General features: G+C 42.6%; 1 protein-coding gene across 3 annotated transcripts in view; it reads left to right on the forward strand.

Moving 5' to 3' along the window:
- Positions 1-19732, forward strand: part of SH2D4B (SH2 domain containing 4B) — a 525622-nt gene that overhangs the window by 288617 nt on the left and 217273 nt on the right. For all 3 annotated transcript variants that reach the window (XM_063958772.1, XM_063958770.1, XM_063958771.1), the window contains 2 exons: positions 12273-12420; positions 17078-17285. In XM_063958772.1, coding sequence (XP_063814842.1) covers positions 12273-12420; positions 17078-17285 — 356 coding nt within the window. The remainder of the gene's footprint in view (positions 1-12272; positions 12421-17077; positions 17286-19732) is intronic.

Raw genomic sequence — 19732 nt, forward strand, 5'->3', positions numbered from 1 at the left:
AGATATTAACTAAAACACTTTAAAGAGTCGGCTGGTGAATTGTTACTGATAGATGCAGAGAAAATGTCTGTAAGGTACTGTATTACTAAGCAAGGATAACCTGTGCACTGTATGTGATGTCCTTTACCTGAGCAAAGTGATGGATAAAGGTGGAGCCATGGATATAGCTTATCTAGACTTTAGTAAGGCTTTAGACACTGTTCCACGTCGCAACCTGCTAAATAAATTCGAAAACTTGGGATTGGATACTAAGATTGTTGAATGGATAAGATCTTGGTTGCAGGATAGACAACAGTGGAGTAAATTTACTAAGATGGGAGTTCTATTTAAGATGGGATGTTGCCCATAGCAACCATTCAGATTCCAGGTATTCTCTTCTAGAAGGTGCTAGATAAACGAGAAGTAGAATATGATTGGTTGCTATTGGCAAAATCCCATCTTAAATAGAACTCCCATCTTAGTAAATTTACCCCATAGACTTGTAGTAAATGGAGTGCATTCACAGGAGGGTAATGTTACCCCAGGTATCTGTACTTGGACCAGTGCTTTTTATTATCTTTATTAGTGACATTGCAAATGGCATTAAAGGGAAAGTATGCCTTTTTGCAGATGATACAAAAGTATGCAACAGGGTAGACACACCAGGAGGAGTAAAACAAATGATTGTGGATCTAGGTAGACCAGAGACAATTACAGTTTAATGCCAAAAAATGCAAAATCATGCATTTGGGTCTCAAAAATCCAAAAGCAAAATATAGTTTTAGTGGCACTATACTGGAAACTGCTGAGGAGGAAAGGGATCTATGAGTCACTATTTCAGGTCACTTAAAGGCAGGTAAGCAATGTAACAAAGCAATGAGGAAGACTAGTCAGATGCTTGGCTGCATTGGGAGAGGAATCAGCGACAGCAGAAAGAAAGAAGTAAAAATGCCACTGTATAGGTCTTTGGTACGGCCTCATCTAGAATACTGTATTCAATTCTGGAGGCCATATCTTCAACAGGATATTAATACATTAGAGACTGTACAAAGAAGGGCAACTAAAATAGTGCATGGCCTACATCACAAAAATTACCCAGAAAGACTAAAAAATCTCAATATGTATAGTTTGGAGCAGAGAAGGGAAAGGGGGGACATGATAGAAACTTTAACAAAGTCCAGGAGGGAAACATTCTTCAAATGAAGAGAAGCAATAAGACACAAGGACACGCACTGAAATTGGAGGGAGGTAGGTTCAGGGGAAATTTGAGGAAAAATTACTTCACAGAAAGGGTAGTGAACGAGTGGAATAGCCTCCCATCAGAGATGGTAGTGGCTAAGACAGTAGAGCAATTTAAACATGCATGGGATAGACATAAGGATATCCTTACAAAGAAATAAGGATCAAATAAGGTTTGAGATAAAAATATGGTAAAAAAAGGTGTCAGGCTTCGGAGTATAATTTGAGGAATATATAAAAAGAAAATTAAGCCCTTGTGTATAGCATCGTAACCTCATGAATTGACCTGTGGGGATGCTGTTGAGACAGTATGAGTGATGATTGATGGCCAAGATAGCACTTAACTGTTTATATGAATTTTTTCTAATAGGCCTTGGTTTTCAAGGATGCTGTCATTTACAAACATTTGCAGATATATTGTAGGAAATCCACACAACTGTACACTGTTGTGATAATGTAAGGTTGCTATTATCAGTGTTTATATATATATATATATATATATATATATATATATATAGGCAGATGACGGCGCGGCACTCAGGGCTTGGAGAAAGAAAATAACCAGCGACAACCAAGTCTGCAACAACGTTTCAATCAATAGATTTTCATCAGGTTACAATAAAACAGTAAAAACGTCCTACCTTATATCCCCCACCAACACCATGTGAGCGGACCCTCTACGCCGGTGTCCTCCCCGTGCTGTCGCGTGCCGATGATGTCATTCCTCACGCCATTCCGCCAATCAACACGGGAGTCCCCGGCAGCAGTGCCGCTTGCTGGCGTCATCACGCACAAGCGAGATGCACGCCCCCATCACCATAGCAACCGGAATAGTGTCACATACACTGTTTTGAGCAAAACAAAAAACAATAGATACAATTACCCAGGTAGAAACAATATAGTATCAAGCTTCATGTAAAATTAATAGCAGCAGTCATATCAAAGAAAATATATGTTATAGATAACATTGGATACAAATAATTAAAGCATTGCACCCAGGGTTAATTTATCGTTAAGCCCTTTAAGTGTCATAACACCCAACCGAATAATCCACTCTGTTTCCTTTTTGACCAACAAAGCCCCTCTATCCCCACCTCTCTTGGATACCGGGACGTAGTCAATCATACGATATCTGAGACCAGCTAATGTATGACGTGCCTCTAGAAAGTGTCTAGCGACCGGCTGGTCGCTAGTTCCACTTTCTAAAGCTAATTTAATACTTGAGCGATGTACCGCCATCCGCTCCTTGAATTTCCGCTGTGTCCTTCCAATATACGAATGTCCGCAAGGACAAATAATCTGATATATGACATAGCTGCTATTACAAGTAAGATGGTCTCTAATAATGTATTTCTTGCCACTATTCGGTTGTGAAAAGGTGTCTCCTGGGATCAAATATTTACAGGTTGTGCAAGAACACCTTGTACAAACTTTAGCTGTCCTAGCAAAAATACCGGTAGTTTCTGAACGTGTTCTAGAAGTATCATTTTTTACGAATATGTCTTTCAAGTTCTTAGATCGAGTATAACACGGCATGAGTTCCTTATCATTAAATGGAAGTTCCTTGTCAGATTTGACAATCTTCCAAAGTTTTTAGATATCCGGTTAATCTCACCTGAACTAGTGTTATATCTACTAACCCATGTCAATTTCTTAAGATTCTTAACTTTATCCACTTTCGTTAATAGTTTCTTCCTATCCATAGTTAGAACTTTTTCCTTTGTTCGAAGCAATTGATCTCGATCATACCCACGAGCTTGGAATTTTTCTATGAGTAAATCTAATTGCAAAACAGCAGACGCCTGACTGCTGTTAATTCTCCAAATTCTTAACATTTGGGAGTAGGGCAATCCTAACTTCAAGCTGACAGGATGGCAACTGTTATAATGGAGTAAAGTGTTCCTGTCAGTCGGTTTTGAATATACAGTAGTACTTACTCCTCCATCCTTCAATGTAATCAATACATCCAAAAAAGAAACTGAAGTCTGACTCATATTCACAGTGAATTTCACCACTGATTCACAGGAATTGTGTGTCTCAATATAATTCATCAGTTCATCCTTGCTACCTGTCCATATCATTAACAGGTCATCGATGAACCGTGTGTAAAAAATAATTTTACCAGCTATACTCAAATCATCAAAAAAGATTTGTTTTCCGATTTTAAACATATACAGGTTAGCGAGTGCTGGAGCCACCGATGACCCCATCGCACACCCGCTAACCTGTAAATAATATTTATTGTCAAATAAAAAGTAATTCATACTCAATATCAACCTTAATAATTTACAGACCACATTCCGCTGTTCAATGGTGAAATCACTGTGCACTTCCAAATGCTCTCTCACTGCTAATATACCATCATTATGCGGAATGACGGTATATAAACTAACAACGTCCATAGTTACCAACCATGCATCACAAAGAATCTGTTTCACTGCATCTAATTTGTTTAGTAACATAATGGTATCCAACAAAATTTTTTTTTGAATTTGTACAATAGGCTGGAGAATAGAATCTAAATAAATAGCAGTGGGCTGCAATAAAGAATCTCTAGCGGATACAATTGGACGTCCTGGGGGAGATGTTAATCCCTTGTGAACCTTCGGTAAGGTATATAGAAGTGGAGTCTTAGGAAAGTTCGGAAGTAATAAGGTAAAAATGTCCTCATCAATCAGATCCACTTCCAGGGCTTCCAACAAGACCTCTTTCAATTCTACCTTATATTGTGCAGTCGGGTCCCCAGTTAACATCCTATAAACACCACTATCTCCCAACTGCCGCAAGATCTCGCTCTTATAATCTTCCCGATCCTGAAGCACCACGCCTCCACCTTTATCTGCGGCTCGTATTATTAAATTGGTGTTTTGAGAAAGATTTTAATGCCATCCTCTCAGACTGACTCAAATTAGGATACATTTTATTTAACTTTGTACATTCCCCTACCTACTCATCTAGCATTATTGAAAATGTTTTTATGGTGGAGTTGTTTGACAACGGGTCAAAAGTAGATGGCTTTTTCAACGCTTGGAGTTTAGAAGGTATGCACTTTGTTTCTTTCTTATCCAATAATGGTGGATTCTTCATAAAAAATTCCTTAAGCTTTAATTGACGTACCAAACGATGTTTTTCCATTTGCCACTGTACCTTATCAAACCCTGTAGAGGGCACAAAGGACAAACCCTTTGACAAGAGGCTTTTTTCACTGTCAGTAAGCTCATGAGATGAAAGGTTATAAATCACTTGCTCTTGCTGGTGGGCGGTTTCTTTGCGAACTCATGCCGTGTTATACTCGATCTAAGAACTTGAAAGACATATTAGTAAAAAATTATATTTCTAGAACACGTCCAGAAACTACCGGTATTTTTGCTAGGACAGCTAAAGGTTGTACAAGGTGTTCTTGCACAACCTGTAAATATTTGATCCCAGGAGACACCTTTTCACAACCGAATAGTGGCAAGAAATACATTATTAGAGACCATCTTACTTGTAATAGCAGCTATGTCATATATCAGATTATTAGTCCTTGCGGACTTTCGTACATTGGAAAGACACAGCGGAAATTCAAGGAGCGGGTGGCGGTACATCGCTCAAGTATTAAATTAACTCTAGAAAGTGGAACTAGCGACCAGCCGGTCATTAGACACTTTCTAGAGGCACGTCATACATTAGCTGGTCTCAGATATCGTATGATTGACCACGTCCCGGTATCCAAGAGAGGTGGGGATAGAGGGGCATTGTTGGTCAAAAAGGAAACAGAGTGGATTATTCGGTTGGGTGTTATGACACCTAAAGGGCTTAACAATAAATTAACCCTGGGTGCAATGCTTTAATTATTATTTGTATCCAATGTTATCTATAACATATCTTTTCTTTGATATGACTGCTGCTATTAATTTTACATGAAGCTTGATACTATATTGTTTCTAAATGGGTAATTGTATCTATTGGGGGTAATTCCAAGTTGATCGCAGTAGGATTTTTGTTAGCAATTGGGTAAAACCATGTGCACTGCAGGGGAGGCAGATATAACATGTGCAGAGAGAGTTAGATTTGGGTGTGGTGTGTTCATTCTGCAATCTAATTTGCAGTGTAAAAATAAAGCAGCCAGTATTTATCCTGCATAGAAATAAAATAACCCACCCAAATCTAACTCTTTCTGCACATGTTATATCTATCTCCCCTGCAGTGCACATGGTTTTGCCCAATTGCTATCAAAAATCCTGCTGCGATCAACTTGGAATTACCCCCTTTGTTTTTTGTTTTGCTCAAAACAGTGTATGTGACACTATTCCGGTTGCTATGGTGATGGGGGCGTGCATCTCGCTTGTGCGTGATGACGCCAGCAAGCGGCACTGCTGCCGGGGACTCCCGTGTTGATTGGCGGGATGGCGTGAGGAATGACGTCATCGGCACGTGACAGCACGGGGAAGACGCTGGCGCAGAGGGTCCGCTCACATGGTGTTGGTGGGGGATATAAGGTAGGACGTATTTACTGTTTTATTGTAACCTGATGAAAATCTATTAATTGAAACGTTGTTGCAGACTTGGTTGTCGCTGGTTGTTTTCTTTCTCCAAGCCCTGAGTACCGCGCGTCGCCTGCCTGCATCCTCTAATTTGCGAGGGCACCGGGTGAAGGTAACCCACATTATAGGAGTGCCGGACACATTGTCGTTTTATATATATATATATATATATATATATATATAATACACACTAGGGTGTTGCCGATTTAAAAATTTTAATTATTAAGTTGTCAATGTGTTGGATGCAACTGTCAACATGCTAAAAAAAACACCTACCCACCACCATTTCTGTCAGCTATTTTAGTTAATTGATTTATGGTTATTTCTGTCAGTTATTACAGTTCATTAAAGTTTTCATCCAAATCCTTCCAGGGGAAGCCCAGGACAGGCTCTCTGGGGTATATTTACTAACATTCGTAATTTTCGGAAAAAGGTCAAAGTTCAATCACGAATGACATCGAAAGTGTAAAACTGCAACTTTTTGAATTTATTACGACTAATTTACTAAGCTGTCGTATTCGGATTTTTCATTTGTTCCGATGTCGATGTCATTCGTGTTTTTTTTACCTTTTTTACGGCAGTGATTAGCAAAACACTGCCGACTTTTTCAAAATGAATCTCGGCCGGATCTGTGTGATCCGTGCTGGGGTTCATTTTTTTTTTTTTTTTTAAATAAACACTGTAAAACGGAGAAAAAAAATGCGTGGGGTCCCCCCTCCTAAGCATAACCAGCCTCGGGCTCTTTGTGCCGACCCTGGTTGCAGAAATATGGGGGAAAAAATGACAGGGGTTCCCCCATATTTAAGCAACCAGCATCGGGCTCTGCGCCTGGTCCTGGTTCCAAAAATACGGGGGACAAAAAGAGTAGGGGTTCCCCGTATTTCTAAAACCAGCACCGGGCTCCACTAGCTGGACAGATAATGCCACAGCCGGGGGTCACTTTTATATAGTGCCCTGCGGCCGTGGCATCAAAAATCCAACTAGTCACCCCTGGCCGGGGTACCCTGGGGGAGTGGGGACCCATTCAATCAAGGGGTCCCCCCCCAGCCACCCAAGGGCCAGGGGTGAAGCCCGAGGCTGTCCCCCCCATCCAATTGGCTGCGGATGGGGGGCTGATAGCCTTTTGTGAAAATGAAAAGATATTGTTTTTAGTAGCAGTACTACAAGGCCCAGCAAGCCTCCCCCGCATGCTGGTACTTGGAGAACCACAAGTACCAGCATGTGGCGGAAAAACGGGCCCGCTGGTACCTGTAGTACTACTACTAAAAAAATACCCAAAAAAAGACAAGACACACACACACCTTGAAAGTAAAGATTTATTACATACATCCACACAAACATACAAACATACTTACCTATGGCCCCACGCAGGTCGGTCCTCTTCTCCAGTAGAATCCAAGGGGTACCTGTTGAATAAATTATACTCACCAGCTCCAGGGTCCCAGGCTCCTCGTAGCATCCATTTGTAATCCACGTACTTGAATAAAATAAAAAAACGGACACCCGAGCCACGCACTGAAAGGGGACCCATGTTTGCACATGGGTCCCCTTTCCCCGACTGCCAGAAACCCACTCTGACTTCTGTCTAAGTGGGTTTCTTCAGCCAATCAGGGAGCGCCACGTTGTAGCACCCTCCTGATCGGCTGTGTGCTCCTGTACTGACTGACAGGCAGCACGCGGCAGTGTTACAATGTAGAGCCTATGCGCTCCATTGTAACCAATGGTGGGAACTTTCTGCCCTGCGGTTGACCGAAAGTGACCTCACCGCTGAGCAGAAAGTTCCCACCATTGGTTACAATGGAGCGCATAGGCGCTACATTGTAACACTGCCGTGTGCTGCCTGTCAGTCAGTACAGGAGCACACAGCCGATCAGGAGGGTGCTACAACGTGGCGCTCCCTGATTGGCTGAAGAAACCCACTTAGACAGAAGTCAGAGTGGGTTTCTGGCAGTCGGGGAAAGGGGACCCATGTGCAAACATGGGTCCCCTTTCAGTGCGTGGCTCGGGTGTCCATTTTTTTATTTTATTCAAGTACGTGGATTACAAATGGATGCTACGAGGAGCCTGGGACCCTGGAGCTGGTGAGTATAATTTATTCAACAGGTACCCCTTGGATTCTACTGGAGAAGAGGACCGACCTGCGTGGGGCCATAGGTAAGTATGTTTGTATGTTTGTGTGGATGTATGTAATAAATCTTTACTTTCAAGGTGTGTGTGTGTCTTGTCTTTTTTTGGGTATTTTTTTAGTAGTAGTACTACAGGTACCAGCGGGCCCGTTTTTCCGCCGCATGCTGGTACTTGTGGTTCTCCAAGTACCAGCATGCGGGGGAGGCTTGCTGGGCCTTGTAGTACTGCTACTAAAAACAATATCTTTTCATTTTCACAAAAGGCTATCAGCCCCCCATCCGCAGCCAATTGGATGGGGGGGACAGCCTCGGGCTTCACCCCTGGCCCTTGGGTGGCTGGGGGGGGACCCCTTGATTGAAGGGGTCCCCACTCCCCCAGGGTACCCCGGCCAGGGGTGACTAGTTGGATATTTGATGCCACGGCCGCAGGGCACTATATAAAAGTGACCCCCGGCTGTGGCATTATCTGTCCAGCTAGTGGAGCCCAGTGCTGGTTTTAAAAATACGGGGGACCCCTACTCTTTTTGTCCCCCGTATTTTTGGAACCAGGACCAGGCGCAGAGCCCGATGCTGGTTGCTTAAATATGGGGGAACCCCTGTCAATTTTTTCCCCATATTTCTGCAACCAGGTTCGGCTCAAAGAGCCCGAGGTTGGTTATGCTTAGATGGGGGGACCCCACGCAATTTTTTTTTAGAAAATAACAACTTTTCCACCCCTTCCCACTGATATACATGCACGGATCTCATGGATCCTTGCATGCCTATACAATCACGGATTAAAAAAGCAGGTCTGTTTTTTTTAGCACTTTTTTACGAGTTGTAATTTTTCACGGCAGTGTTTTATTTTTTTTTGCTTTGCACTTCTTAGTAAATGAGCGAGATTCATACTTAAACAGCCGCGTTTTGACCGATGGTGTATTCATTCGTAATTATTTTCATGGACTACCCAAAAATTACGAATGCCCTCATCACTGCCGTGATTTGAGTTTAGTAAATTACCGAGATGACACTTTGAAGAAAAAACGGCATCTCGGTCAAAATCGGGACCTTAGTAAATATACCCCCATGTGTCAAAAGTTCTTCCCAGAATACAATGGGAAGACTGACTAGGAACCCAACCCCTTAGTATGTCTTCTGGGATCCAGTGTTATCACTTTGTGAAGTTTTCTTCAAAATCCATCCAATGGAAGCCCCAGAACTGGCTCCCTGGGTTACAGTTCTTTCCAGCGTATACCACCGTGAGGTTCAACTGACCCCAACCTCCTAGTATGTCTTCTTGGATGCAAAGCTTCTACTCTGTGAAATCTTCTTCCAAATCCATCCAGTGACAGGCCCAGAACAGACTCCCTGGGTCAATGTACTGTCTGGTGCATTCGGCCATGAGGTCCGACTGGGACCCTAACTCCCCTAAAACCGGGCCAGGATCCAACTGGACCACCTCACACTGGTTTCATCTCAAGTGGTGCAGGGGTTTCCATATGCATATCTAGACAGACAAACAACAAACAAACATACAGAGCAATGAATTTTATATATAAGATATATATATAGCCCTTGGCCCGAAAAAAATATTTTTAGCTTAAACCCTGCCAGTGGTTTGATGAATTAATACTTACTTGCAGCTCCTGCTTTTCTCACTTGTTCTACAGTATCAACTTCAATTATCAGTTTGTGTCATTGCTGTATAATTTCTGTTGTTTAAATAGATACCTATTTCTCTTACTGTATTCTTATTTCCCGTTTCACATTACATCATCATCACACATAAGGGTTGAGCAGGGGTATCGTAGGCAAAATACAAATACTGAATGACTTGTGGGGTCCCGTGCCCTGGACTTGAGCCTTAGTGTTATGGGCAGAGCCGGCAATAGGCATAGGCAAACTAGGCAATTGCCTAGGGCATTTGGTATGCCTAGGGGCATCAGCAGCATCTGCTGATTAAAATGATATGCGGCATGCCTATATTCAGTATGTAGCATTTCATATGCAGATACAGCCACAGTCTCACACACTAGATAGGCATGCTGCATATCATTTTAATCAGCAGAAGCTGCTTGTGCATCCTAGCCACATAGCAATGCAAATAAGATGCATTTTCATAAAAAAAAGGTGCCCGACGTTAGCATTGAGGCAAGATTTTTGAGGACACATCTGTATCCAAGCAGAGGCAGAGGTCCCAGTGTTAGTGGCAGTGTGAGTGCTGTGTGCTGAGTGGGTTGGTTGTGTAGTAGTGTTCGGAATATGTGTAAGGAGCATTATGTGTGTCATGTAAAAATTCATTATTAATGTGCAACATATGTGTAAGGGGCACACTGTGTGTCATGTGTATAAGGGCATTAATAATGTGCGGCATATGTATAACAGGATACTACTGTATGTGTGTCATGTGTATAGGGGCACTAATAATGTGCAGCAAATGTGTAGGGGGCACTATGTGTGTCATTATGTGTATAAGGGCATTAATAATGTGCGGCATATGTGTAAGGGACATTATGTGTAAAAGGGCATTAATAAAGGTTGTCATAATGTGTAAGGCGCATTATGTTTTTAAGGACATTAATAATATGTTTCATGTGTGTAAGGGGCATTACTGTGTGGAATTATGTGTATAAATGCATTACTAATGTGTGGCATTATGTGTATAAGGTACTCTACTATGTGGCGTTGCTTATAGAAAGTGCACTACTGTGTCGTCTAATGTGAATAAAGAGCAATAGGGTGTGATCCAATGTGAATAAGGAGCAATTCAGTGTGATGTAATGTGAATAAGGGGCTCTACTGTGAGGAGTAACGTTTATAATGTAAAGCGATACTACTGTGGGATGTAATATGAATTATGGACACTATCGCATGATCAAATGTGAATAAAGTTGCAGTACTGTGTGGCGTAATTGGAATCGGGGTTACTATTGTGTGGCCATGCAAAAACACACCCTTTTTGGGCTGTGCGCCAAATGTGTGAACTATTCCTATTTAAAATATAGGGGGTACAAACACCAAAATAAGGACTGCTATGGGTGAGGGGTGATGGTGCTGGGAAAGAGGTGCAAGGTCAGAGGCAGAACTAGCGGTGGTGCTAGGGGGCACCAGCCCAAATCTTGCCTAGGGCATCATATTGGTTAGGGCCGGCTCTGGTTATGGGCCCACCAGGTCGCAATTGGTAGGCCAATATTTTTGGCCCAAATTGTGCTAAGCACACTAATTTTTTGCTCTGTTAGATTGCAGAGTTTATTATAATTATTCTGATTAGCAGTGCTTAGTACAATAGAGCGTGCATCTGCATTTTATTTTTTCTGTGTGGAACTACAAGTCTCAGCATGATAGCACATCTTATTATGTTTGGAATTAGGGTGTGCAGACCAAGGTACCCCCCCATATACTGTACTTTAATCTGGAGGGCAAACTGGGGGAGAGGATAGGTGTGTGGTAAGAAGTGCTCAGTAGAGATTTATGAGGGCCAATAGGCTTGTATGGAGAAGTGAGTCTTGAATTTGTGTATGGTTTGCAGAAAGACAGAGCGGGATGCGTTCGGAATCCCGACACCACTCAGGAGACCGGTGCCTGAACACCGACAGCCAACAACCCGAAGACAAGTATTGGGTTACAGGTTAGGATTAGGGCCTGAGGGGAAGGGTTTAGGGTTAGGCATTAGGGGGTTGTTAGCTATCATTGACACACCCCATGGGTTAGCCGTAGCCACCATCCTCAGAGGATTAGGGTAAGAAAGTGGGGAGATTAAAAATACTTACCCCTTCCGGTGTCAGGATCTTCAGTGTCGAGATGCTGCTGTCGGGCATGTGACTGCTGGCATCCTGACCGCCAGTATTACATACTGAACCTGATAGAACAAGGGAGTGATTTCCAGAGTAGAGTGGCAGCAAGGGAAGGATTCTTGGAAATGAGACTGAGTGTAGATGATCAGAGTGGTGGTGAATCATAAAATTGATGCCCATTACTGTTTTAATGTACAGTATGCAGGGTCGGACTGGCCCACAGGGGAACAGGGGAAACCACCGGTAGGCCCCACTTCCTGTGGGCCCTACTCTTCCTCTAGGATCAGGTTCCAGACTTTATCCAGGTGCACTTGAATTATGCATTATACATATGTTACATTATACTTCACAAGAATATGGTTTATTATATATTTACCATTGGGAACAGAAAATGTACTCTTTAATGGTTAGCCAAACCTCTGTGGTGGCTGGCCACGCCCCGACTGGATCCTGGCCACACCCTAAAGCATGGGCCTCTACAGCAGCATTCCCCCGGTGGGCCGTTCATACCCCAGTCCGACACTGACAGTATGTGCTGCTAATCTATTAACATGCACCTGTATCAAAATTAATAATGCAACATATTAATTTAATGTGCATTTTTTATCCAATTTTTTTTCTTGACCTAGAAAAAGGAAGATGAGGAGAGAAGAAAAGGTGAGGAACAAATTCGCCAGCGGGAAGAGCTACGTGCAAAAGAGTTGTATTTGAGTCTGAAGAAAGCCCAGCAGCAAAATCAACGTAATGAAAACGAGGAGGAAGAGTGGCAAGAACAATGTAAGTACAGATGAAATACTGGGTTTGGCTTTCATGTGGACAATCCTTTTACCTGGTAATTAGAACACAGTACTTTTAGGGAATATGCAGAGCTTTTCACTTGAAAGTCCTTTATGCAAATTTTTTTCATAGAAATAAAATAAAACATTCATAATATGTATTGTTACAAAGCTTTCATTCACTTATTCCCCATAAGTAATTCTTGAGATACTGTACTCTAGTGATTTGTGGCACATGCAAGAGACTGCTGCTGTGATGTGGATGAGACCATAATTATATGCAGTTTGGCAAATTTCATTTGTTACTCTTTCAAGTATCTTTTTCACAAACCCATCTCTGTATGGGTGTGGTTCATAGTGTCGACCACACTTAGGTCGACAGTGTTAGTGTCTAGGTCGACTAAGTCAACACCTAAAATAGGTTGACACAAGCATTAGGTCGAAATCAGCAAGGTCGACATGACAAAAGGCTGACATGATTTTTTTTTTAAATTGTGTAGTTTTCTTCGTAGAGGGACCGGGAACCCCAAGTAGTGCCCATGTCCCCTCGCATGGCTTGCTTAGCTTAGCATGCTTCAGGAAAGGTGCCTCACTCCACTACCGCTGCACTCGGCACAGGTTACCTTTCCCAATTGTAGTCCAAGTGGATCGTAAAGTATGAAAAAGTTCAAAAATGAAAATAATTGTGAAAAACTCATGTCAACCTAGAACACGTCGACCTAGAAACCATGTCGACCTAATGCATGTCGACCAATAGTGGTCGACCTAGAGACCGGATACCCTCTGTACAGTATGATATTTTTTTTCTGTAAAAAGATCAGCTCATTATGTTTTAAGTACAATGGAAATTTACCAATTTTCCACATACTGTACTTTCATTATTGCAAAATAAATCATCAGTCACCAGTGTAGTTATAAACCCCGGTCACCAGTGCAAACTCAAAGTCGTAGCCACCCCGGCATGCAGATGGCCTTTTTAGTGGCTACTTGAGACTTTGTAGTTAGAAATTCTCATACAAGGCATGTACAATGATGTTAGCCTCCATTACTGTAGCTGCAGTAGAGGATGCATTCATTGGTACTTCAGCATATGCAAGAAGTGGGAAAGTACAAAGTACTCCTCACTAAATCCACATCACATACAGTAAAACCAGAAGCCCTGCTAAGTTTGATGCCACTATTACTATATAATAGATAATTACCAAGTGCCAACATATAAACTCTGTTGGCAGGATGTAAGAGTCCGAGATCACCGGAGGTGCGGGATGCCAGCTTATCTAGAACCTTTTTTTAAAGGGCGGACTGGGGACAGAATTCAGCCCTGGCATCCTCGTGTGCGCGTGCCCAATTACAATGCATGGTTTTGCTTTTATTGTGTTTGCCCCTTTAAAAAAATGTCCCAGATCGTCCTGCATCCCGCACCTCCGACAATCTCTGACTCCATTACATCCCACCACATACGACCCTTCATCTGTTAAAGAAAATGCATTACCAATGTGTTGCAGTCAGCAATATGATGCTCTAGCTCAGGGGTAGGAAACGTACTCCAGCTGCTGTAAACGCACACATCCCAGCATGACCTGGCACAATTTTGATGTTAGGGCATGCTGGGATGTTTTGTTCTACAGCAGCTGGAGTGCCACATGTTGCCTACCCCTGCTCTGTAGTCTTACACATTTCTAACTTAAAACAGATTTCATCCGCCGGCTTTGCCAGTGGACAAACATAAGTTGTTTTCTATTTAAAACATCTCGTGCAGCTTCTATATTATACTTTATCTTATTTTTTGACAATATTTCTTTCTCCAAAGTAAATTTGTTACCATCTGCAATGCTAAGTACCACAAATGTGTTTTGCAAAATAACAAATACTCTTATTAACTCAACAAAAGTTACAGCTTAAACACTGGACTATTAATTTTCCTTGAAGGCAGTTGCTTGGAAGCTCTTCCGTATAGTATGTCTAAAATATAGCAAGTTAATTTGGACCAATTTACTAGATCTTGTAATCATATTTAACTTCAAGGCTACTTGAAAACAAATCTTTTACTTTGTTCTTTTTTTCTTCAAAATACCTTCTAATTAGCACCATGCAGGGTGTACACTTCTCTCGCAGCATTGCTGTAGCCCAGAGTATCGACACCAGACCCACTCTGACATTGAAATTAAACCGTAAATTACCTATCTCTGGGGAAGCCATTTTCTAATTGGTATTTACAATTTTATTTGGTCAGTCTTCTTGATATAAACAGCACTGCAGCAACATTTATAGCATTCAGTCATCCAAAAAGAAAACAATATAAAAAATAGACACATTTTCTAGCTTTTGTTCTCCCTTTAGCAAATTATCGCTAACATTTAAAGATTACGAGTTCTAGTCATAATGCAGTGAAAAGTGTGGAGAAGTGTGCCAGTGGAGAAGTTGCCCATGGCAAGCAATCAGCTGCTACGTATAATTTTATAGAATGCATTTGATAAATGATACTACAACACAGATTGGTTGCCATGGGCAACATCCCAATTGGCTCACTGCCTCATGAATATACCCCTATATCCCGGGACACATTGCTGTTCTGTGGGGAGCTCTAGTTTAACAAACGATATTGTACCTATCCAACTTGGCATGGCCACTGGTTCTAGTCATGATACAGCTTTTTTGCAAATGATGTTGTTGCAACATTCTTGATTACACCTCCCCTCAGCATCTCTTACTGCATATGGCATTCAGCAAACAGAAAATGTTTTTTTTTTTGAAGATCAAACTTTGTCACATATGTGTCTCATCTGCTATTTATTATCATTATTTATGTCAGACTACTGCAGAGGTTCCCAAGCGCAGTCTTGAAGGCACCCTAACGGTCCAGGTTTTAAGTATGTCCATAGCTCAGCACAGATTAAACTTTTATATATTGTTTTTTTGATTGCATGAACTAATGTTTTATTGAGTCAACATTATTATAATACATACCCATTTTTATTTAGCACCGCATTGGGGTAATACTGCAATACAGTATACTGTATACTGTTTAGCGCTGTTCACCGTTTAATCCTTTGGTTCTCCTTTATATGTTGGAGGTAGGCACTATCCTTGAACTACTGTAGCAGCTTTTAGAGAGCACCATTCTTGTCTATTTCTTTCTGTTGGAAGTTAGGGATAGGCTGCTGGGGGGTAGGTTAGGGTAGGCACTAGGGGGAGGATTAGGGTTATGGTAGGCACTAGGGGGAGGATTAGGGTTAGGCTGCAGTAGGGGCATGGATCATTGGTGAGAGACAGACTGTGATGTGTGTGGGGGAGGAAGGAGAGATATACATATTTATATATTTGTATAAATGGGATGCGGTCAAGATGCCGCCGGCCGGAATCCCGGCGGTCGAAATACCGACCGCCACAATCCCGAACGCCACAATCCCGAACGCCACAATCCCGACATATTCTCCCTCCGTGGGTGTCCACGACATATAATAGTGTGCCGAGCATAGCGAGGCACCGTGCCCGCAGCGTGGCGAGCGAAGTGAGCCCGCAAGGGGCTGCGTTCCGCTCGCCACCCCTGTCGGGATTGTGTGGTCGGGATTCCGGCGTCGGTATTTCGACCGCCGGGATTCCGGCCGGCGGCATTTAGTACTGATCCCGTATAAATTAATACTGTATATATTAATTTAATGACAGTTTCTGAGGGGGCTCCAGAGATATCACTGTATGGAGCCCCATGATTTCTGTTGTTGGCCCTGCCCAGCATTCAGGTTAGGTTCTGCATTCAATTAATTACGGTAATTTACTGCACAGGGAAAAGGGTGGTAGCCTTGGGCTTTACAGACCCTTTTTCTTGCACAATAAATTTGCCACTAACGCACATTAAAATATAGGTTCCATGGAAAATACCCAGATCTATGGGTTAATGCGTTTGCAGCACCCGTGATAAGGGCACTTACCCTAGATTTCTATTGGAGCTTTCCTCAGGCTCGAACTGAAATCAGCGTTAAGTGCAGCCTGTAAACTTATTGCGGGCTGCCTTTGCTAATTGAATCTGGCCCTAGGTGGCACAGGAACAATGCTATGTCACTGCCAACCAATGTGCAATATATGTGTATGCTGCAAATACTCTTATTGAATATAGGGGGTTATTCAGATATGAACACAGATGGCTTCATACGTAGCCAGATCTGTGTTCATCTCCGCACATGCTGGGAGCCGTCCAGCATGTGTGAGGCCGCCCTCCGCTGCGTCCGCAATTAGATTGCATGTCCATTGGCATGCCACTAATAGGGATGGAACATTATAAACTGGGTCACTACTATGAAGCTTATTATGAACTGGGTCCAGAACACTACTGTGAAGTATACTACACAAAGATGACATTACTATGGTTTGCCTCTCTAGAAGCAATGGGGGCTCCTTCAAAATGTTGCCATGGGCCCATAAAGGTATACTTAAGTCCCTGTTTAAGAATAGATATATTTTGTCCATAATGAATACTGATAACATGCTTACATAAACATATTGTATATATTACTGTAAGATGTAGTGCTATATCTCCTTTGCTGGGAGTTGGCTGACTATGCTTGTTCATCCAATAATTTTTATTGCACTCACACTTTTAGTGTTACATTAGTTTTAAAGGATTGCTTTTATTTATTTATTAACTTTCTGTAATTTTACAGTGCGTAAGTCGAAGGCAGCAGATGAAGATCGCAAACACAAAGCTCGGAGGGCGCGGGCTGAATATCATCGTCAGTCTCTACGGGCTATTCAGAAAGGAAAGGTAGCCGGGCTGAGTAATTTATTCCAAAACAGTAGCATAAACAATGGCCAGGAATCTAGTCAAGAGAACAGCAGTTTATCTCCATTCAAACTTCAAGTGCCAGTTGAGTAAGTTATGTACAGTATGCAGCATTTGTTTGATGTTTGATGTTGTTTTTTTATAAGCTTTCTGTGTCATTATGTATCATGTACCATAGATTACAAGGCCCAAAATAATCTTTTGTAAAGCTCTCATAATTTTAACTTGAAATTCCTGACAGCCCCTCCTTGTATTGATTCATTTGCATAATGTAGATGTAATCGTTTGTCGAAGATTTATAGAACTTGTCTTCTTCGTGACCACTATTGTGTTCACCCTGCCTCTACTGTAAAATTATTCAGTAGAAGTCCACCCACCAACTCCACTGTCACTGAAGTTCCTGGATCAACCTATTTCTCTGTAGGAACTGAGAAAATGCTGAGTGTTAGATGGAGATTCAGTGGAGATACAGTATGTACTGTAGGCCTGATTCAGAGATGTACGTAAATCTAATGGTTTATCTACATCTCTGATGTTTGTGGGTCTTCTCATGAGCAGGACCTGTTCTGTCCACCCTTAGTCACAACATGATTGACATGCTGCACCATTTGGTGGTGGAGCAGGGGTGGCAACAGGGACCATTCTACAAAACTGGGGCTAGATTCAATGCTGGGTCTTCTGAAGCAGTACTCGGATCAGTGCTGCATGCAGGATGAGTATATTTCCTGCAGATTCCTCCTGCTGCATTAAAATGTTTGAGCACCGCTGCTGTGTCCTAAGATGCAGTACCTGATTAGATGGCAGATTTGAGTGTCCCTTCCCGTCCTAGGACAATGGCTTTCCTGGTTGTTATATAGAAGATCTACAATGTCTAAGTCAACAGTCATTAGGTCAACCTCATATGGTAGACACTGACAAAAGGTCGACATGGACAAAAGGTTGACATACTGTAAGAAAGGTCGACAGAAAAATGTTGACAAGTACAAAAGGTAGACACATGAAAAGGATGACATGGGAAACGGATGACACAAACAAGCTCGACACAATATTGTTTTATTTTCTGGTGTTGTTTTCACCGTCAGACTACTGGAAACCAAAATTAGTGTACCACACCGCCTTGCATAACTTGCTTTGCTCGCCATGCTGCGGGAAAGTACACACGGATGGTAAAGTATGAAAAAGGTGTAAAAAACATGAAAAAGCTGTGTCGACATGTGTCGACCATTTGAACATGTCAACCTTTTGTACGTATTGATGTTTTCCTGTGTCGACCTTTCATATGTCGATCTTTTGTCTGTGTCGAGCATCTGGTTAAAGAAGATGCCTACAGTGAGACAGTGTCTCAGGCTGGGGGTGTTGTGGATCCGGTTTGGTAACTTGGCTTGAGGCTAACCTTGGAACTGGAGCCTGATGTGCTGCAGAGCGTGGACCAGAAATAGGACTGGAGCAGACAGGACCAGACTACCGATCAGTAGAATGGACCGGGCTTGCTGACTAGAACTAACTGGACAAGACTACTGACCAGATGATTGGACCAGGTTCACTAGGTAACAGATCCCGACTAGTGGAAACCCACTGTAGTAGCAGTTATGGTTCTGATGGGCTCAGTGGGAAACACAGAGAACTCAAACACAGACTGGCTGTGAACGACTTGCACTGGCGATTTTGGAAGCCTTAGACTGTCCCTGAAACACCTGTAGATACAAGGTGATTGAAGACTTGAAGCCAGGTGACTCGCTGTAGTGCTCAGAGTGGCTGATCTCCGATCATGGGACTTGAGCTCAATGACGGCACCCAGTGCCGGAAGCCAGAAGGTCCCCTACAACAGAGCACTGAGTCCCGATCCCACCGCTTTACCCCCACTGAGAACGAGCACTGGCTGCGAACTCTGCTTGGCCAAGACATCAGCCCTTCATTTAAGTGCAAAAGCTTTGGTACCAACAGTGGCACTGAATCAATGAGGGAGATACTCAAGACTGAACCTGATTGGATGATCATGACTTCTGTTCATTGGGGTTTGGTATGAAGTCCTGGCAGTTTGGATCCCTACAGTCAGAAGACAGACAACGGAGTCCTAATGGCTAGAATCCCAACCGATTGTGGTATTTTTACCCGACCCTTAAGCCTAACCCATCCCTCCAGCAGCCTAACCTTGTCCTCTCCCTCCCCCATCCTAACCCTAACAATCCCTTCCTGAAGCCTAACCCTGCCCCCCTTTCAGCATAATGCTAACATCCTACACTCCTGCTGCCGAACTGTCGCCCTAGTGCTTAACCCTAACCTCAACCCCAGTACTTACCTCCAGGATCTGCCTGGATTATGACCATTGGGATGCCGCTGTCTTATAACTCTCTGGATCCACTTTCTATTCATTTAGGTGCTATATTCGCTTACGTCTGTCCTGTGAATGGTTCCACTGCTCCAGTGCAATTCTTTTTTTGGAATGGGGAGAGATAGCGCTCACTGGGGGAAGGTTAGGATGAGTGCTGCTAGACCTGGAGGTGTCCTACCTCCTGTTGCAGATAATTGGAAGGAA

The sequence above is a fragment of the Pseudophryne corroboree genome, chromosome 3 (assembly GCF_028390025.1).
Source record: "Pseudophryne corroboree isolate aPseCor3 chromosome 3, aPseCor3.hap2, whole genome shotgun sequence".
In the NCBI taxonomy this organism is placed as follows: domain Eukaryota; kingdom Metazoa; phylum Chordata; class Amphibia; order Anura; family Myobatrachidae; genus Pseudophryne; species Pseudophryne corroboree.